The following is a 17,264-nucleotide window of genomic DNA, read 5'->3' as shown; positions in this document are numbered from 1 at the left end:
TCCGAAATAATGAGCAACCAGCCATATGTATAGTACAATTTCATATAACGTCAACAGAAGTGTAAGAATGAGAAAATGAAATAATGATCCTGAACAGAAAAGCGAAAAGAAGTCGTAAAATTTCTGGAATCAACTTTCGGTGTGTAGTGTGTACTCAAAAGTCATTATTTTTAAAATTGCGGATGTTCGAGATAAATTGAAATGGGCACCATAGGTAGGAACTTATCCTAACCCAAGTTAAACTAAAATTATCTTTCAATAAACGTTTACCTGTTTACCATGAAGCGCGGACGTCTGCAAATGACATTCATTTAATAAATTAGAAAATAGAACCACGCTTCACGCAATTTTAAAAAAAGAATTTAGTATTATTCTTTTTTTTTTATTTTGCATTTGATGAAACTGATAAAAAATATGAATTGATTTTTTTAAGATTAGGCAACCTTATAAAACTACCGTTATTTATGAAAGTTAATTATTTTTTTGTTAACTTTAAAAAAAATATATTAATGTGTATATTGTAAGTGTACAAACCTTATACATTTTGTAGTTGTTGATAAGTTCGAAATTATATTCAACTTATTAATCTATTAGAACTTTTATATCTATTTTTTTTTCCAACTAGCTCCAACGATCTCAATATCACCAACACCACATAAACTTTCGAAAACATTTATAATATTATGGAAAAATAACATAAACATATTAAAACATAAGGATCAATAATTTCTAATATACACCTAAAGATTAACAAACATTAATAATTAAAAAAAAATAGTTGAGATGATTGTTTTATTATTCACACATATATCAATCAAATTCAGAGATATGAATTGGAATCTATTGATCGGAATCTTAATAGTTCTTTCTTCTAACCTCTTACTGATGATTTGGGGAAAGAAAAGGTAAAGAATTATGTTGTTCAGAATTTATATCAACTGTCAGAAACAGTATTGACTCTATTCTATGATTTGCATGTATCACTTCAGATATGGCTTTTCATTTTGCAATGGAAAATTTTCTTGACCGTAACATTTTTTTTCTTAAATAACTAATATCCAATTTTATTGATCAGAGTATTATATCCCGCTATTTGCTTGTGTCCTTCCAGTGGTACAAAACTAGTAAAAGTGTGCCTGTTTGATGTTCACCCTTATTTTTGCAATGTGTTGAATTTGCATGTCTGCTACACACGGACATTCTTTATTACAGCCAATTATCTCATTAATCACTTAGGTTCGGTCTTCTATAACAGGTTTATCCGTATACCTTGTCTTATTTGGTATATGTGATAAATAGGAAGAAATTGTAGTCATATTTGGTCATTTCCGTTTTAGTACCATAGTTATTTGTCCTGCAAAAGTATATAAAGTTGTGAGAGCATGATGCGACTGATTATGTCCGAACTATTGATATTCGACCATCCAATAGTTACTGCAGTATGCTAAATAGTGTTGTCATTTCTCTTATCTACTCTGCAAGCAGTTTTCTTTTCTTTAGGTTGAATATGGTATCTTATCTTTGTTGCTTCTCCTAGTACAGCGCATACCGAGCATTGTACATATTAAACTGGATTTATCGCTATTTCACTGAGGATCACTACATCCATTGGATAAGTATGATTCTCTCCCATTCTCCCTTACTCCTTTTTTCTTTGTTTGTGAGCTTTTGCAACCGTATACACACTTGCTATTTTGATGTTATCTTATTGTCACACTTTTTCAAAAGTCTTTCTCTCTTTCCTTTCTTTTTATTTATTTATTTATTTTAATTTCTCGCTTCATTGGGTTTGGAAGAGGTATTGATTTCAGACAATAAGTTGGTTATACTCATGTAAGCACCTTATTTACGTGATTGTTCTCTTGCAGCTTGGATAGCAGGGCTTGTTCAGACATTGCTCTACGCAGATTTCTTTTACTATTACTTTCAAAGGTAAGTGAATTGTTCTTTTCAAATTGTATTAAAACATATGTGATGTTTACATTGATATTGATCTTTTCCTTATCTTTTGCAGCTGGAAGAACAATGCAAAGCTTGAATTACCAGCTTGAGGCATTATTAGACCAAGGTTGCGAGCAGCACACATGGATATGTTGTTGTGAGGTTATAGGTGCTTGACATTTTCTGCTTTTCTTATGCCCCTTTTTGGGTGCTCAGTGCTCAGGTGAACATGGTAAATGTTGGTTCTTATTTACTTTCATCATGTCAAACTCAAATGGGTTTTAAACTCCAAATACCATACTTGTTATGTTGTGGATTCATCATGCAAATTGTTCAACTACAATGTAGCTATCCGTTACTCGCTAGTCTTTTTATGTGGTTTAGAGCCAGCATTTCAAACATACATGTTATATTGTGGATTCTTTCAGTCCATGCCAAAGTTTTGGAATTGATTATTTGTTCATACTTTTGGTGCATGAACCAGGACAATGCTCGAATCTTTTTCTTCTTACTTTTCATTTTATGTCATTATATGCAAGGATTTTAGATGTTAAGGCCAAAATATGGTAACCAGTAAAGATAAAAACAAACATCAAACAATAATCCACAGTAGTGTTATTTGAGTAAATAATTGCATTTTTATCTTCAAACTTCTATCTAGTTGATACAGCAGGAGTCACAAAAGAGGACGGCATGATAAATTAGCAAGGGAGGGAAAACAGAGTGATTATGCTCAGCACAAATATACAAATAGACTTTGAATTATATATTCTTCTTTAAATTTGGACAAAGGAAATAGCATAAAATTACACTTAGCATTGTTGATTGATGCGAAGCTATCTGTAAACTTATTGAACTTTTGGGTAGCATATAATAGAAATCAAACGTGCAATGGTTGTTAATAAACACAGTTTCAATATGCCGCTGGAGACCTTTACAGAAGAATGATCTTTTAGCTGATGACTTTCATTCTGCAACATGAATCCTTCGTGGAGGATTCTGACGTGCAATGAGAACCCCCCGTTGATGCTTCGTCACAGATGAACAATCTTTGGCTAATGACGCCGGTGTCCAACACGAATCCTTTGCCGGGATTCTGATATTCGATGAGAACCCTCCTCAGATGCTTCATTCTGAGTCCGGAATCTGAAGATGCCTTCATTCCAGGTTCAGAATCCTTTGCAAACGTCTTCCATATGCGGCCACGACCTATCCGATGACAATGACCTACAGAGGCCACAGGCCATGGTACTTGACCATAATTATGATAATACACGCATAGGTTAGCAAGATCTTTAAAATTTTATTTGTAAAAACTGAACATAACCCAAATATTTTTCGAAAACATTTCATCAGTCTTCGTACGTTTTGGGTAACAGAGAGTTGAGTTTCTGAGTTGAGAACAATTTATTGTTTATTTCCACCGACATCCAACTTCATCTCTTCCTCTTTCTGCAATTTCTCTTCATTAGCCACTAAATCTTCTCTTTTCGAGCTCTTTAACTCACGTTGCATCTCCTGTAACTTGTCATGATTTTTAGCACAAACATGTGCCCAAATCTTATTACAATCCGATCGGCGCTCCACCAACTCTTCTACCTTCTGCTTGAGGCTTTTCAATATAACAGGCAATGCTGTTTCTGGATTTTTATGCAAATTGTCTATCACATCAAGGCCATGCTCTGCGTACAAGCGCTCAATGCACCTCAAATAACTAATTCCCAAATGCCCTTCAATTTCGATCTTAGAATTCTTCTCATTGTCTAGATTCTGATCATCAATCTTGATCATCAGCTTCTCTACATTCTCAGCAGCTGAATGCATCCACCCCAACAACAGGTCAAGCTCAAATCTATCATCTTCGCATTTAAACAACACCTCCTCTTGCTTTGTTCTTCGTCTTTGTTTGAAAGAACTCCTCTCAGTTCCTGTACTCGCACACACTAAATTATCATTCAAAACTTGGTCACCGATCTCTGAGCTATTGCTAGCCATCGGCATCCAATAGTACTCTGGCAAACGCCAATAGCTAGGAGAAACTTGTTTGCATTTAGAGAGATCAAGATCTTGAATTGATTTTATAACATGCTTCTGCTCTCCACACTGTGCTACATATCTCTCAAACTCCTCATACAAATCGCCATGCTCATCCCCAAAAAGCTTAGCAACCTCCATTTTCAGTTCCTGCAACAAGAACCGCTCTCCTCGAATTCCCGCCAACAGTTCCCAGAACTTTTTATAGACTTGTTCTTCGTTTTGAAAACGTGCCTTCACCTTTTTCACTAAATCAATCGCGGGTACAAGTGTATTTACTGGTTCGTGATTGTCGTCATCATCATGATCACTACCACCACCAGCACCATCTTCCTCATCATCTGCTTCATTGCGCACAAACACATTATACTTGTGAATCAAGTCATCGTGCCCTTTAAACAACTCTTTTACTTCCAGTCCAAGACTATCACGGTCGATTTTGCTTTTGGTGAAATCATTCAAGAGCTGACAAAATCTGACAAAAATACCATCATGTTGCTTTCGAAATCTCTTCCTCACTTCCTTGAGAAAAGCCACAGCGGCACCTCTTAAATCAGCTAGAGCGAAAGCTCGAAACTGTGAGTAAACACCATTAAGATCATCATCATCATCGCGATGATCATCTCTGCTTGTGCTGCTCATCATCTTATTGCCTCTGCAAATTTGTGCACATTGCATGGTGAAAAAACTGAACATGTTAGAAGTTTAAAGTTTTGAAGTAAAGGATATTGCTTATTTACATTAACAATGGATTGCTCCATCAAGTTTTCTTGCTTCTAGTAGGACAATGCATGTTAAAAAGTAAAAGAATTAATTAAATTAAGAAGGTACCTTAGTAGTTAATAGAGAAGCTTAACGAATCCTTTTAGTGGAAGGAATTAGGGTTTGTGAAAAAGTTTCTACTTATATATATAGCTGATTAATGCTTGTTACATTAATTTGTTAATGGGTTAATTAAGAAGTTAAGTCGGAGTGAAATATTTAAATAATGTTCCCCATTAAACTCTTCCCTTCTGATAAATCACTTACTGATTTTTCAATATTTTTATTTCTTTAAAATAGAACTTTATTATTGATTGGGATTTGAGATGCAATAACTAGAGGGAATTGCAGCATATATGCCACCAAAATACCATAAATGTGCCTCAGACTTTTAGGCTCTCTAATTTTACAAACATATACCCAAAAATATTGAGAAAATATTATCATCTCCATTCTGAAACATCTGCATATAAAATTACATTTCTTAAATAAAAATCATCATATACAACAACACAATATTGGCGGTTTAATTTAATCAAGTATGGGGAAACCTTTGATCTTAAAGTACCTAGGCAAATTATAAGCTGCTTTCTAAAGACTAACCCCGGGCTTATATGGTACTAATAAATAATGCATGCAGAATTACAAAACATTGATTGGACAATAACCCTACACACTAATTCAGATTTGAATTCAACAATAACTAATGCCTACATAAATTGAACATGTGGACACATTTGGAAAAGCAATTATCTTCATATCCTCTGTTGCCACATACACGTAAACAACTTACAATTAACAAATAGGAAATACCCAAAAGCCTGATTCTTCTTTTGTTGTTGCTTTTTTTTTTTTTCTGTTTAACAATTTTCTTATACTTTCCCGGAAGCCAAACAGTACACCAATCCTTTGAAACAAAAATAAAGATAGAAAGAACTACAAATTTTCGAGAATCTTTCGAATTCACAATATACAAATAGGTACATCAATTGAACATGGGACCACATTTTTAAAAACAATTATTCATCACGTTTCTTAACACACACGTTAACAACTAACAAATTAGGAAAATACCCATATGCTCTGATGTTTCTTTTGTTGTTTTTCACTTCCTTTAACTTTCACAGAAGCCAAACAGTGGCCCAATCCACGAATCAAAAATAAAGATTGAAAAAAGAAACCTAAAGCTTACCAGATCTTAATTTCCTGAATCTTTTTCTTTTTCTTGAGTTGTCTAGCGATTGGAACAGAGTAATGTGCTTTGATTGTGAACGTTAGAAAAGCCCTAACAGTGAGCATAAACCGCAAACCAAAAGAACATTAAATGGGTAATTGGGTATGATCATTGTCAAGCAACAATTAAAAAGGAAAAAGAAAAAAAGAAAGAAATGAAGAAATTTTTGTGACTTTTTCTTAGTCCTTACTTAGTCTTTAAAAGCAGAGCAGAATAAGAGCACTAGCTCTCTCTTCCTATATCTCTTTTCAAGAAACACTCTTCCTGTTGTGTGAGTCTGGGCAATGCGTTGCCTCACTTCAGTAGAGAATTAGTACAACTTGCATGAGAAATTACATGCTGAAAAATTAAAATAAAATGAAAATGAAAATGAACTGGGTGTTATAAAATGAAAAGGAACTGGGTGTTTACGAAGAAAGATAATAGTCAATACTTTTATTTTTAAGTGGCCAATTAAAGTGATATTTAATTTGAGATTGATTTATCGGTGACTTTTAGGTTTTTTCACTTACGAATCATTTTAGTTGGATTGGCGGATCATGCTGGTGTTCTACCATCTTCATATTATGTCAAATTAATTCAATTCATTTATTAATTGTGTGAAGAATCTCAAGTCTTAATTCGAAATTTTTATTATTATATCTCCTTTTAACAAAATCTAATACCAATTTAGTAATACATTAGCTTTTAAAACAATTGTTGCTCATAGTGCTGTGAAAATAATCAGCTGTAAATAAAATCAGTTAGATATTTGGTAAAATTTATTTCAAAAGAAAAGTAAAAGTTCTAAAAAGAGTTGTATGTATTTAATAAATCTTATTGTTATATTACTGTAATAATGATTGTTCATAAAAATATATATAGAATATTATTTATTGTGTATATATAATAATATTGATCTCTTTAAATTTCTTGATTTTATTTCCTGATTGAATAAGGATGATTTTAAATTTTTATAATATATGTGAGAATATATATGGACTTGTAATAAGTGTAAAATTAATTTTTAAAATCAGATTTTGAAAAGCTACTATTTTTTTGTTTTTTAGAATTTGCTATGAGATAGAGTGATCTTGACAAAAGTAATTTTTCAAAAACGTTGCCAAACACTAAAATTTACTTCAACTTTCTAAAATCACTTTTAAATCTCTAAAAAACAATATACCAGCTCTTGATTTTTTTTAATTAAAAAAGCACTTTTAACCTTTTTTTTTATACATTTTCTAAAATATTATAGTATTATTATATACCAATTTAAAGTCTTAAACAGTTAAACTCTAAGAAATTTTAAGGCCTTAAAGTCTGAAATTGGTATATAATATTATTACAATATTTTAGAAAGATCACCAAAAACCACACCAGAATTGCAGCCCATTGACCAGCTGGCCATGGCCAAACCGACCACAGGTGGTGCTACCAGCCACCGCTGGATCCCCTTCCCAACGGCGGTCTCCATCCCACCGATCGACAGACCTCCCAACTACCGCAAAACCTACGACAAGATTACCAAACCGGCAGCCTACTCCAACTTTCGCAAATACTATCGCCGCCACCTGATCGGCTGCTGGTGGTGGTGAACTTTTGCTGACAGAGCCTCCATTGAACCCCAAGCTTTACCAACAGCGCCTATATACCTTCCAGCGACAATAAATCTCTCAAAACCAGCAACCTAGCTTACAAAACCGTAGATCGCATGCATGCCCCCCAACCCGAGCAACCACCCTTTGTCCGGCGCCATTGGGTTTCTCAAAATTGCCGGACATCCCTTCCTTTACCCCTTTGCTGTCGCTAAGTGAACACTCCGATTTGATGGGAGCTGACGCACGTCCCATGCAAAACCCTAGCTTACAACAACTTCCCTTACGTCCCGTGCAAGCTACTACTGATTATAGACATCATGCTTCCTTAGACACCTCAAATGTGGCCATTCCAGCTTCTTCTCGTCCTCCTTTAAACCAATCTACAGCTAGATACCCTCAAAACCGATCCACAGCTGCATCCAATTCTCAAAATCGACCCACCCTAAACCTTCATATGGCTCTTTGGATAATGCTGCATCCATTCTTTCTTAACCCCAATGCTACATCTAGGTCTGAGTAATCCTTTGCTGACGTTGTTGCTAGTCGCACTGGGCGTCCGATAACGGTTAAGCCGGTTTTTCTTCCCAGAGAGGAGCCCGCAGTTCATTTTTCTACTGTTGAAGTCCGGACTATGGCTAGTCCCTTCAATTTGTGTCTTATGGATGTTATTCGGCTAAAGTTCTCTATTTGCCGGTCATCTACGGTTGTTATTCAGAAATTTTTTGTCACTATGGGGTTGAAGGGGAATTCTCGAGTATGTTTATTACATTTACAATAAAATTGATTAAAGACTTTAAATTGTTATATAATAATACTACAATATTTAAGAAAATGTTAAAAAAAGGTTAGAAAGTGATTCTTTTATAAAAAATATTAAATTTTGTTAAATGGAAGACACGATAATAAAAGGGTCGGATCAGAATTTGAGATTATTCACATAATTAAAAAATATGATAAATATATCCATTTTTTTTCTTGAATATTACATAAACTAAAATGCGTGTATGAAGCTTATGGACTGCTAAGAACCGTTGGATTATCAGACTATTGAGCAGAGAAGACCAAATTACGGTGCAGTCAAATGCAGCTAAGTAAACAGTCAGTTACTTTTCATTTCATTTTGTTTTTATTTTTCAGCATGCCATTTCTCGTGAAAGTTGTACTATCTATCTACTGAGGCGATCAGGCGAAGCAACACATTACCTAGACTCACATAACAGAAAGAGAGTGTACTATCTATCTACTGAGGCGATCAGGCGAAGCAACACATTACCTAGACTCACATAACAGAAAGAGAGTGTTTATTTTTATTGTTTTCAAGGGAAAGAGAGTGTTTATTGAAAAGAGATAAGAGGAAGAGAGAGCTACCGCTGTTCTTGTTCTGCTCCGCTTTTAGAGACTAAGTAAGAACTAAGAAAAAGTTACAAAAATTTCTTCATTTCTTTCTTTTTTTCTTTTTTAATTTTCAATTATTGATTGGTAATTAGAGTATCCATTTGATGTTCTTTTGTTTGTTTGGCTTGTGTTCACTGTTAGGGCTTTTGTAACCTTCACAATCAAAGCACATTACTCTGTTCCAATGGAAAAAGATCTCCAGGAAAAGAAAAAGATTCAGGAAAATTTGGTGAGTTTTGGTTTCTTTATTTTAATCTTTGGTTTTGTTTAATAGATTGGGCCACTGTTTGGCACATCAGGCATATGGGTATTTTTCTAATTTGTTAGTTGCTAAAGTGTGTGTTGAGAACGGTGATGTATATTTGTTTTTCAAAATGTGGTCACATATTCAATTGACGTAGCCGTTCGTTTATTGTGAATTCAAGAGATTCTGGAAAATATTGTAAGTTATTGGGTTTCTTTCTTTCTATCTTTATTTTTGTTTCAAAAGATTGGTGTACTGTTTGGCTTCAGGGAAACTAAAAGAAATTTGTTAAAATAGAAAAATAACAACAACAAAGGAAAATCAGGCTTTTGGGTATTTCTTATTTGTTTGTTGTTAAGTTGTTTACATGTGTGGTAAGAAAGGACTTGAACATTATTGCTTTTCCAAATGTTGTCACATGTTCTATTGATGTTGGCATTTGTTATTTTTGAATTCAAATCTGAAATAGTGTGTATGGTTATTTTCCAATCAATGTTTTGTAAATCTGCGTGTTAGTTATTGTTACCATATAAGCCTAGAGTGTCTTTGATGTCCCAGTTTACCTATCATGTGAATTTGGTAGTCATTATTTACTTTTATGCTTGTTCTTATTATTAATTCATTTGGCAAGAAAGGAACTTAGAATGAATTTAGTAGTCATTATCTACTTTTATGCTTGTTCTTATTATTAATTCATTTAGCAAGAAAGGAACATAGAATGAATTTGGTAGTCATTATTTACTTTTATGCTTGTTCTTATTATTACTTCATCTGGTAAGAAAGGAACTTATAATTTGTATAGGCATTTTAGGATTAAAGTTAAAGGTTTCACTATACTTGATTAAGTTAAAGCTGCCATATTGTGTCATTGTATATGATGATTTTTTATTTAAGAAATGTGACGATATCCAAATGTTTTAGAATGGATTTGGTAGCAATTCATTGAATATAATATCCATAAGTCATCTAAAGTAGTTTTGTGAATTAATTCTTGTTCAGTTTTTTTTTTTTATCTTTTTTCATTATGTAAACTCATTTGTCAGAAAATGAATAATTTTGGGAAGCTGAGCAATGACATTTCGTTGGATATTTTCTGCCACTTGTTGGTGAAATACTTTTGTGGCTAAAATGTGTGTGTAAAGGGTGGCAGCAACTTATATCCGATCGCATTTTTAGCATAGTCCAGTCTCATAGGAGCGTATTGGTATGAGGATTATTCTTTGAACATATAGGTTTTCCCTTTAATCGTTGTAATTTATGGTACCATGATGATTCCAAAGCTATTACCTATATTCTTATTGAGATTGGAGTTGGTGAGCACTTGATGTTACAATATTGACCTTTTCCAATGGGCTCATTTGCTGTTGTTCAATCACAAGGTTTGTCTTAATCTGACATATACAGACATTGGCATCCACCATCATCAACAAAAAGCCATCTTTAAAGGCCAAGAGATCAATCAGTGAACTTGAGTCTCTCAACATTTCAAGTAAATAAAGGAGGTAGCTTTGATCTTTTTATCCTAGCTCCTACATAGGCTTTGAGTATTTAAGTTTCCATTTGAATTTGACATAATTTTCTAAATACCAAACCCTCAAAGATGGCTTTTTGTTAACCATATACCCTTAAATAACACTCGTATCAAACATGCTAAACACTTTTCAAGTGTATCACTCGTATACTTTAAGTTGACAAAACACTTATGTCGTCCACCAATCTGTTGACTGCCGTTAGCAAGTGTTGACATCATAAGGGTAATCTAGTCTTTTTTAAAACACGACATGTCATATGATATATATTGATAAAAATGACATGTCATCCCATTTATCAGATAATTATTAATAATTGCTAAAAAAAGCTACTTTACAACCGAATTTACTCCTCCAAAATTTAACCTAAATTTTTAAAAATCTACTCCTCCAAGCTTCAACTGGAATTTTTTATGGTATAATATGTATAATTGTAAATAATATGTTGTTAATAAATTTTTATGGTATAATATGGATATTTTTTACGGATAATTGTTAATAATATGTACCATTAATAATTCATATTTTTTAATTAAAAAATGTATTGTTAATAACAAAATAAAAAAAAATTATGTATTGAAAATTTATGTTAATTTTTGGGGTAAATTTATATTTTTACCTCATTTGAGTTTCAACGGCGAAATAGTCAATTTGTGACAATTCTGTTAACTTTCTAACCGAAGTTAACGGGTTGGTGGACGGTATAAGTGTTTTGTCAACTTAGGGTATACGAGTGATACACTTGAAAAGTGTTGTAGTACGTTTTATATGGGTGTCATTTAAGGGCATATGACTGATAATTTTCCTAAAACATTTATCAGGCAAATACTATCTTACAACTAATATAAGATATATTCCTCTCACATGAACAGTGCATGTGTGGAGTCCACCATTATTCATGTGAGGAGTGTATCTTACATTACTTGTAAGATAAGGGATCCTATTTATCAAAATATTTTGCACAACAGCTAGCAGATTTAATGAAGGAAAAAAAAGGTACATGGAAGAGACATCATAAAAGAACAGTAAATCAATTGATTGCATATACTAGGGGTGGGCAAAAAAACCGTAGTGTTAAAAAAACCGAACCGAACCGAACCGACGGTTTTTTCTAATTCGGTTCGGTTTTTATTTTTTAAAAAAACAGAATATACTGTTTGTAAAAAAAACAGAAATGTCGGTTCGATATTCGGTTCACTTAGCTGAACCGAAAAACCGAACCGAAAAACCGAATTATTTTTTGATTTTATTCAAATCAAAAATGTGTTAATAATTTTATTCAAATCAAACATGTGTTATTTCTCTTTATAACATTATGATTATGTTTATATAGATGGAGTATTGGAGTTTGGTTATGTATTTTGAAATTTTAATATTTCATATTTTGGGAGTATCTTATTAATAGTTAGTAAGATATTAGTGATAAAATGTGTTTTGAATACTTTGTATTTATTGTTAATATTTGTAATAAAATAAGGATAAATTAATTGTTGAAAATTTTTTTTACATTCATGAGGCCTAATGGACTAAAAAATTAAAAATTAAAAATAAGCCCAATAGGCCCAGAACCGAAAAAACCGAACTGAACCGAACCGATCCGAAAAGAACCGTTTGCGTTCGGTTCTTATTGAGTTCGGTTCTTATTCGGTTTTTTTTATAAAATAACCGATTTAAATCGGTTCTACTTAATTTCGAAATGAACCGAACCGAACCGTGTCCACCCCTAGCATATACGGGACCCCTAAGGTAAAGTTTACCGATTGAACAAAAAAAGCATGCACCCAAAAAGCCAGTTTTTTATGAAGCCTAGGACCACTAAAACGTACTGCACGGATAAGTTGCACATTGAAAATTAAGAAATTGTGAGAGTTAGGTGTACAAATATTATGAAGATCTAGATGAAAATGCGCACATTTAAAAAAAAATGAACATTAATGGTGTGTTTACTTGTTGGATTGGGGAATCAGAATCCAAAATCAGAAGATTGATGGTGTTTACTTCGTAAATATGGAATCGAAATCGTGGGGCCCACCACTATTTGGGAATGGGGAATGGGAGATTGATTCCCATGGGAAGGTGGGAATGGGTCTCTCATTCTTGGAATTGACCATTTTGCCCTCCCCAAAATTAAAAATGCTCACTTTGTTCTCTTTTATAATTAATTAATATAATATTATAATTAATTAATATATTATGATTAATTAATATATAAATATATTATTAACTATAATTATTAAAAATTATAGTTCTTGAATAAATAATCACAATAATTAATTTATTATTATTATTTTAATTAATTAATTGATATGCTATTATAATAATTATTATAATTAATTCATATATTATTATTAATTAAATAATATATTTATTACTAATAATTAATCTATTAATATATTATTAACAATAATATATTATTGTAATTAATTAATTAATATACTATTATAATAATTATTAATATAATTATTATATTTAATTCATATATTATTATTAATTAAATAAATAAATAATTTAATTATTACTACTAATTAATATATTATTAAAAAATAATAATTAATAATTATAATTTTTGAATAAATAATCACAATAATTAATATATTATTTTAATTAAGTAATTAATATTAATATTATTAGTTAATATATTTTTATAATAATTTTTAATATAGTTTTTATAATTAATTAAAAAATTTACAATTAATTAATATATTAGTTAATAATAATTATGACAATGATCCATTAAATACATTTTAGTAATTTGTTACAATCTAATTAATTCCGATTCTGATTTCAAGACAAAGTAAACACATTAATGGCAATCCAACTCATTCCGATTTCGATTCCTACAGTTCAAGTAAACAATTTATTTTGATTCTCATTCTCAATTCTTATTCTAGCCAATTCTCATTCCAACCCATTCTCATTCCTACCCACGTTCCCATTCCTACCCACGTAACTTGAAGACTTAAACTTTGCCGGCTTGAGTTTTTGCGGAATCAGCTGGAAACGTGCACCAGTGGGAGTTGAGGTTCAAGTGCAGCGCTATGAGTAGATGAGTTTAAAGTTCCTTTTTCTCTGAGTTCATTTTCTCAACGTGAGAATTGATAATAGACTAGGGCTCTCTTACTGACTGTAAAGTTAAATCAAGAGTTGAAACTCTTGGTCATCTGGGTTTGTGATTTTTTGTAAAGATTGTACTGTGCAAAGCTAATTCAAGTTGAGGTATAGTGGATTTGCGATTTTTGCAACATTGTACTGGATTTGCAATTTTTGCAAGATTGTACTCTGAATTATGGCATAATATTTGCGGTTCATTTCGCTAAGAATGATTTCTCAAAGACTAATTGAAAAAGACTTCGAGTTACACAATTTCTTCGGCTCTGGGATATCTTGGAAAGTGCAAAGGTGGGCACCCTAGCTATAGCTGTTTCTTTGCATTTATCATACTACGTAGTAGTATTAGTAGTAGTAGTATCCTTATTAACCAAGGGAATAATCTGTGTAGCGAGTGCAGTGCAAGGCACTTGATAGCCGCCACAAGAAATTTGAAAAGTATTAAAAGTATCAAACGTTATTACGGTACTGCTGATATGGCTATATAGTATATATATGAGGGGAGATTGCCACTTTCCCCCCTACAGTAATTCATATATACCATTTCTCCCCCTTCTATTTTTATAATAGTAAAAAACCCTTTGATAGCATAAGTTTACAATATTACCCTTATTTTCAACTAATCTTTTATTTATATTTATTATAAATTAAATAAATCACATGAATAGAAACTAAATAAAAAATTAAGCATTAAAAACAAAAAATATATATTTTGATATGAGATAAAAATTAATAATAATTTTTTTTTCTTGTACTTATTTATTTTGTGAAAATTTTCTTATAATAAATATATAAGAAAATTATTATAAAATGATAAAAAAATATTATAAGAAAACTTGAACAACAAATAAAAATTTATTATAAGATAAATAATAAAATATTTTGCCTATACTTTTTACCTTTAATTTTAAAATATTACAAAATGTTTATTATAAGAAAATGTTCAAAAAATAAATAATTACAACAAAAAAATTTATTATTAATTTTTTTCTCATATCAAAACATATATTTCTTATTTTTAATACTTAATTTTTTTATTTAGTTTCTATTCATGTGATTTATTTAATTTATAATAAATGTAAATAAAAGAGTAATTGAAAATAAGGGTAATATTGTAAACTTATATTGTTATGAGAGTTTTTGGTTATTATAAAAACAGTAGAGAAGTAAATGATTTATGTTGATTAATGTAGGGGGAAAGTGGCAATCCCCCTATATATGAGTGTGACCGATGACATATATGCTAACAGTTAGGGACCTCCAAGTCACTCTTATCTCTGGCAAAACTGTTTCCTTCTAATATTTGGTATCCTCCATAACCCCTTCGTATAAATTTAATACTGACACAAAAAAAGAAGACGGTAATGCTGGTTTGGAGTGCATCATCAGAAATTGTGAAGGTGCTGTCGTGGCAGCTGCAGCATCAAAGAAGCCTTGTCAGGGAGATGTGGAAATTGCTGAGACTTTGACTATTTTAGAAGGTGTGAAGATGGCTGCAGGTGGTCTTTCTCCTCTAATTATAAAGCCAGATTCATAGAGTGTTGGGCACTCTATTCTCATAGGTATCTCTAGTAGAGGAGAGCTGGATTGGATTATTAGTGAAATTAGAACTTTGGTGGATAAAGATAATCAATATAGGGTAGTCTATGCTCCTAGACCTTGTAATTCTGTAGTTTATGGTATAACAAAAATAGTCTTGTCTATTTCGAAATTTCTTATCTGATTAGAGGAGACATTGGAGATTTATTGTAATTGATTTGTTCTTTTCGAATGAAATCATTTGCCAATTAGGGAGGGAAAAAAATAAACAAAAACAAAACAAAGCAACAGGTAGGGAACTAAAATTATTGCTAGATTGCTTTTTGACACATGCATCATATTTGCTGCTGAGTCCTCGATGAATCATATTATGCTGATTATACAATGAATACATGCATATGACATCCACATAAAAATTAATGGGACTTCAGATGATGGAATGATTTATTTGGTAATCTTGTTGCCTTTTTGTTGCAGGATGAGAATCAAGATGGTGAGGATGGATCTCACATCCATTGCTACATGAAGGAAGTTTTTGCAATACATGTGATATGGATATGTTAAAATGTTTGAAATACTCCCGTGGTTTTGATAAAAGTTAATATCTGTTAATGAAAATACGAAAAATTGATAGATTTTTCAAATAATAAGTTAACCACCAAATAAATTAAAAATTTCCATTTTTTTTTTTGTAATCAGAGGACACAATGGGGGGCTGATAATAATTTCTAAATTACAAAAAATATTAAAGAGAAAAGAGTGTGGCTATTTAAGCCCACAAAATAGTTTGTATCTTTATTATTAATTTTTCATTTTTTGTTTTTCTTAATTAATTTGTTTAGTTCTACATATTGGATTGAGCAATCGAATTCTCTTTTATCGATTCAAGTAGAGAGTTTTGAGTTGTGACAAATGGAAAATTACTACACACGTTCCTTGTAAGTTGAGATTGAAATGCTGGAATAAAATTGAATTTCTTATTAAAGTTGTTGAACATAAAATGGAGAAATTTCCATATTAGGTAATTAAGGAGCATTATTACTAACTAGTACACTCCTTGAGTAGGCAAATTATCAAAAAGGGAGGACTTAATATACTCCTCGAGGCTCGGAAGCCGTTGGCTGTCATCATAGCTGTACATCAAAGGAACCATTCTGGCACAGTTAAGAGAAGCCCTTGTGAAAGATGCTGAAAATGGATTTGGGGAGAGGCATTCCTTGTTTAGGCGCTTCCATGCATCTGAAATCTTATCCATGGCATGCTTGTGTGCATCTTCAGCCGTTAAGTCTCGGTGTTCCATCATGTAGTAATATATATATGATCCATCTTTGCCGCCTTGATTTTCATCCTGCAGGAGTACAGTAATTTATAATTATTTCCATCATAAACTGTACAAGTTCATGAGCAGTGATCAGAAAAAACTTCATTTTTTGGATCATCTAATGGACACATGGTGATCGCAGAAACGGCATATGATCATGTGTCCTGCCCCCCAAGCATGTGACCATACACTTTGTATACGTTACCTTAGCACTTCCCAAGTCATCCCAAATTCGAAGAATTGTTGCGACGGATGATACAATGGGTGGGTTGCTGTCAATGAGTTGCACTGTTTCATTGGTGATGCCATGACCCAGGAGAAAGAAAATGTGCACAAGTACCAAGTGTACCCCTGAACTAACAATCCCATTTTCCAAGTACTCTTCAGCCTTAGGCAAGTGCCCGGAAGCAAACCATTTTGCCTCTATTAGGAACGCGTTGCACAAACTTCCCCACTGGTGGTACACTCAACATAATTAATATCAATGAATTAATTAGATTACAATCTTGTTAATTACACACACACACATATATGAATGTGTCTGTGTGTGTATAGATACACACACCCCAAGCGGACG

The 17,264-nt window shown here is 32.2% G+C and overlaps 2 protein-coding genes across 11 annotated transcripts in view; both read right to left on the bottom strand.

Moving 5' to 3' along the window:
• Positions 1-17,264, bottom strand: part of LOC112496168 (paired amphipathic helix protein Sin3-like 3) — a 75,207-nt gene that overhangs the window by 41,051 nt on the left and 16,892 nt on the right. The window contains exons 1-2 of one of the 5 annotated variants that reach the window (XM_052433292.1): positions 6,162-6,196; positions 5,930-6,022 (exon numbers count right to left, since the gene is read on the bottom strand). The exons of 1 other annotated variant lie outside the window; for it this stretch is intronic. Coding sequence is in view for 2 of the 4 variants with exons in the window: in XM_052433290.1 (XP_052289250.1) it covers positions 3,349-4,620 (1,272 nt within the window). In the remaining 2 variants the exon portion in view is untranslated. Of the gene's footprint in view, positions 1-3,343; positions 4,631-5,929; positions 6,069-6,161; positions 6,197-17,264 lie in introns of those variants that run through there. 3 more of the 5 variants (XM_052433290.1, XM_052433293.1, XM_025093355.2) reach the window with 3 other exon arrangements.
• LOC102617651 ((3S,6E)-nerolidol synthase 1-like) overlaps positions 16,297-17,264 on the bottom strand; it is a 34,756-nt gene continuing 33,788 nt past the window's right edge. For 3 of the 6 annotated variants that reach the window (XM_052433279.1, XM_052433280.1, XM_052433284.1), the window contains 2 exons: positions 16,893-17,141; positions 16,300-16,714 (listed from right to left, as the gene is read on the bottom strand). In XM_052433279.1, the coding sequence (XP_052289239.1) occupies positions 16,412-16,714; positions 16,893-17,141 (552 nt within the window). In that variant the 3' untranslated portion in view covers positions 16,300-16,411. Of the gene's footprint in view, positions 16,715-16,892; positions 17,142-17,264 lie in introns of all 6 variants that reach the window. The other 3 variants (XM_052433282.1, XM_052433281.1, XM_052433283.1) reach the window with 3 other exon arrangements.

The sequence above is a fragment of the Citrus sinensis genome, chromosome 9 (genome assembly GCF_022201045.2).
Source record: "Citrus sinensis cultivar Valencia sweet orange chromosome 9, DVS_A1.0, whole genome shotgun sequence".
Classification (NCBI taxonomy): Eukaryota; Viridiplantae; Streptophyta; class Magnoliopsida; order Sapindales; family Rutaceae; genus Citrus; species Citrus sinensis.
The sequence above is the reverse complement of the archived record's forward strand: the minus strand, read 5'-3'. Positions and strand labels throughout refer to the sequence as shown.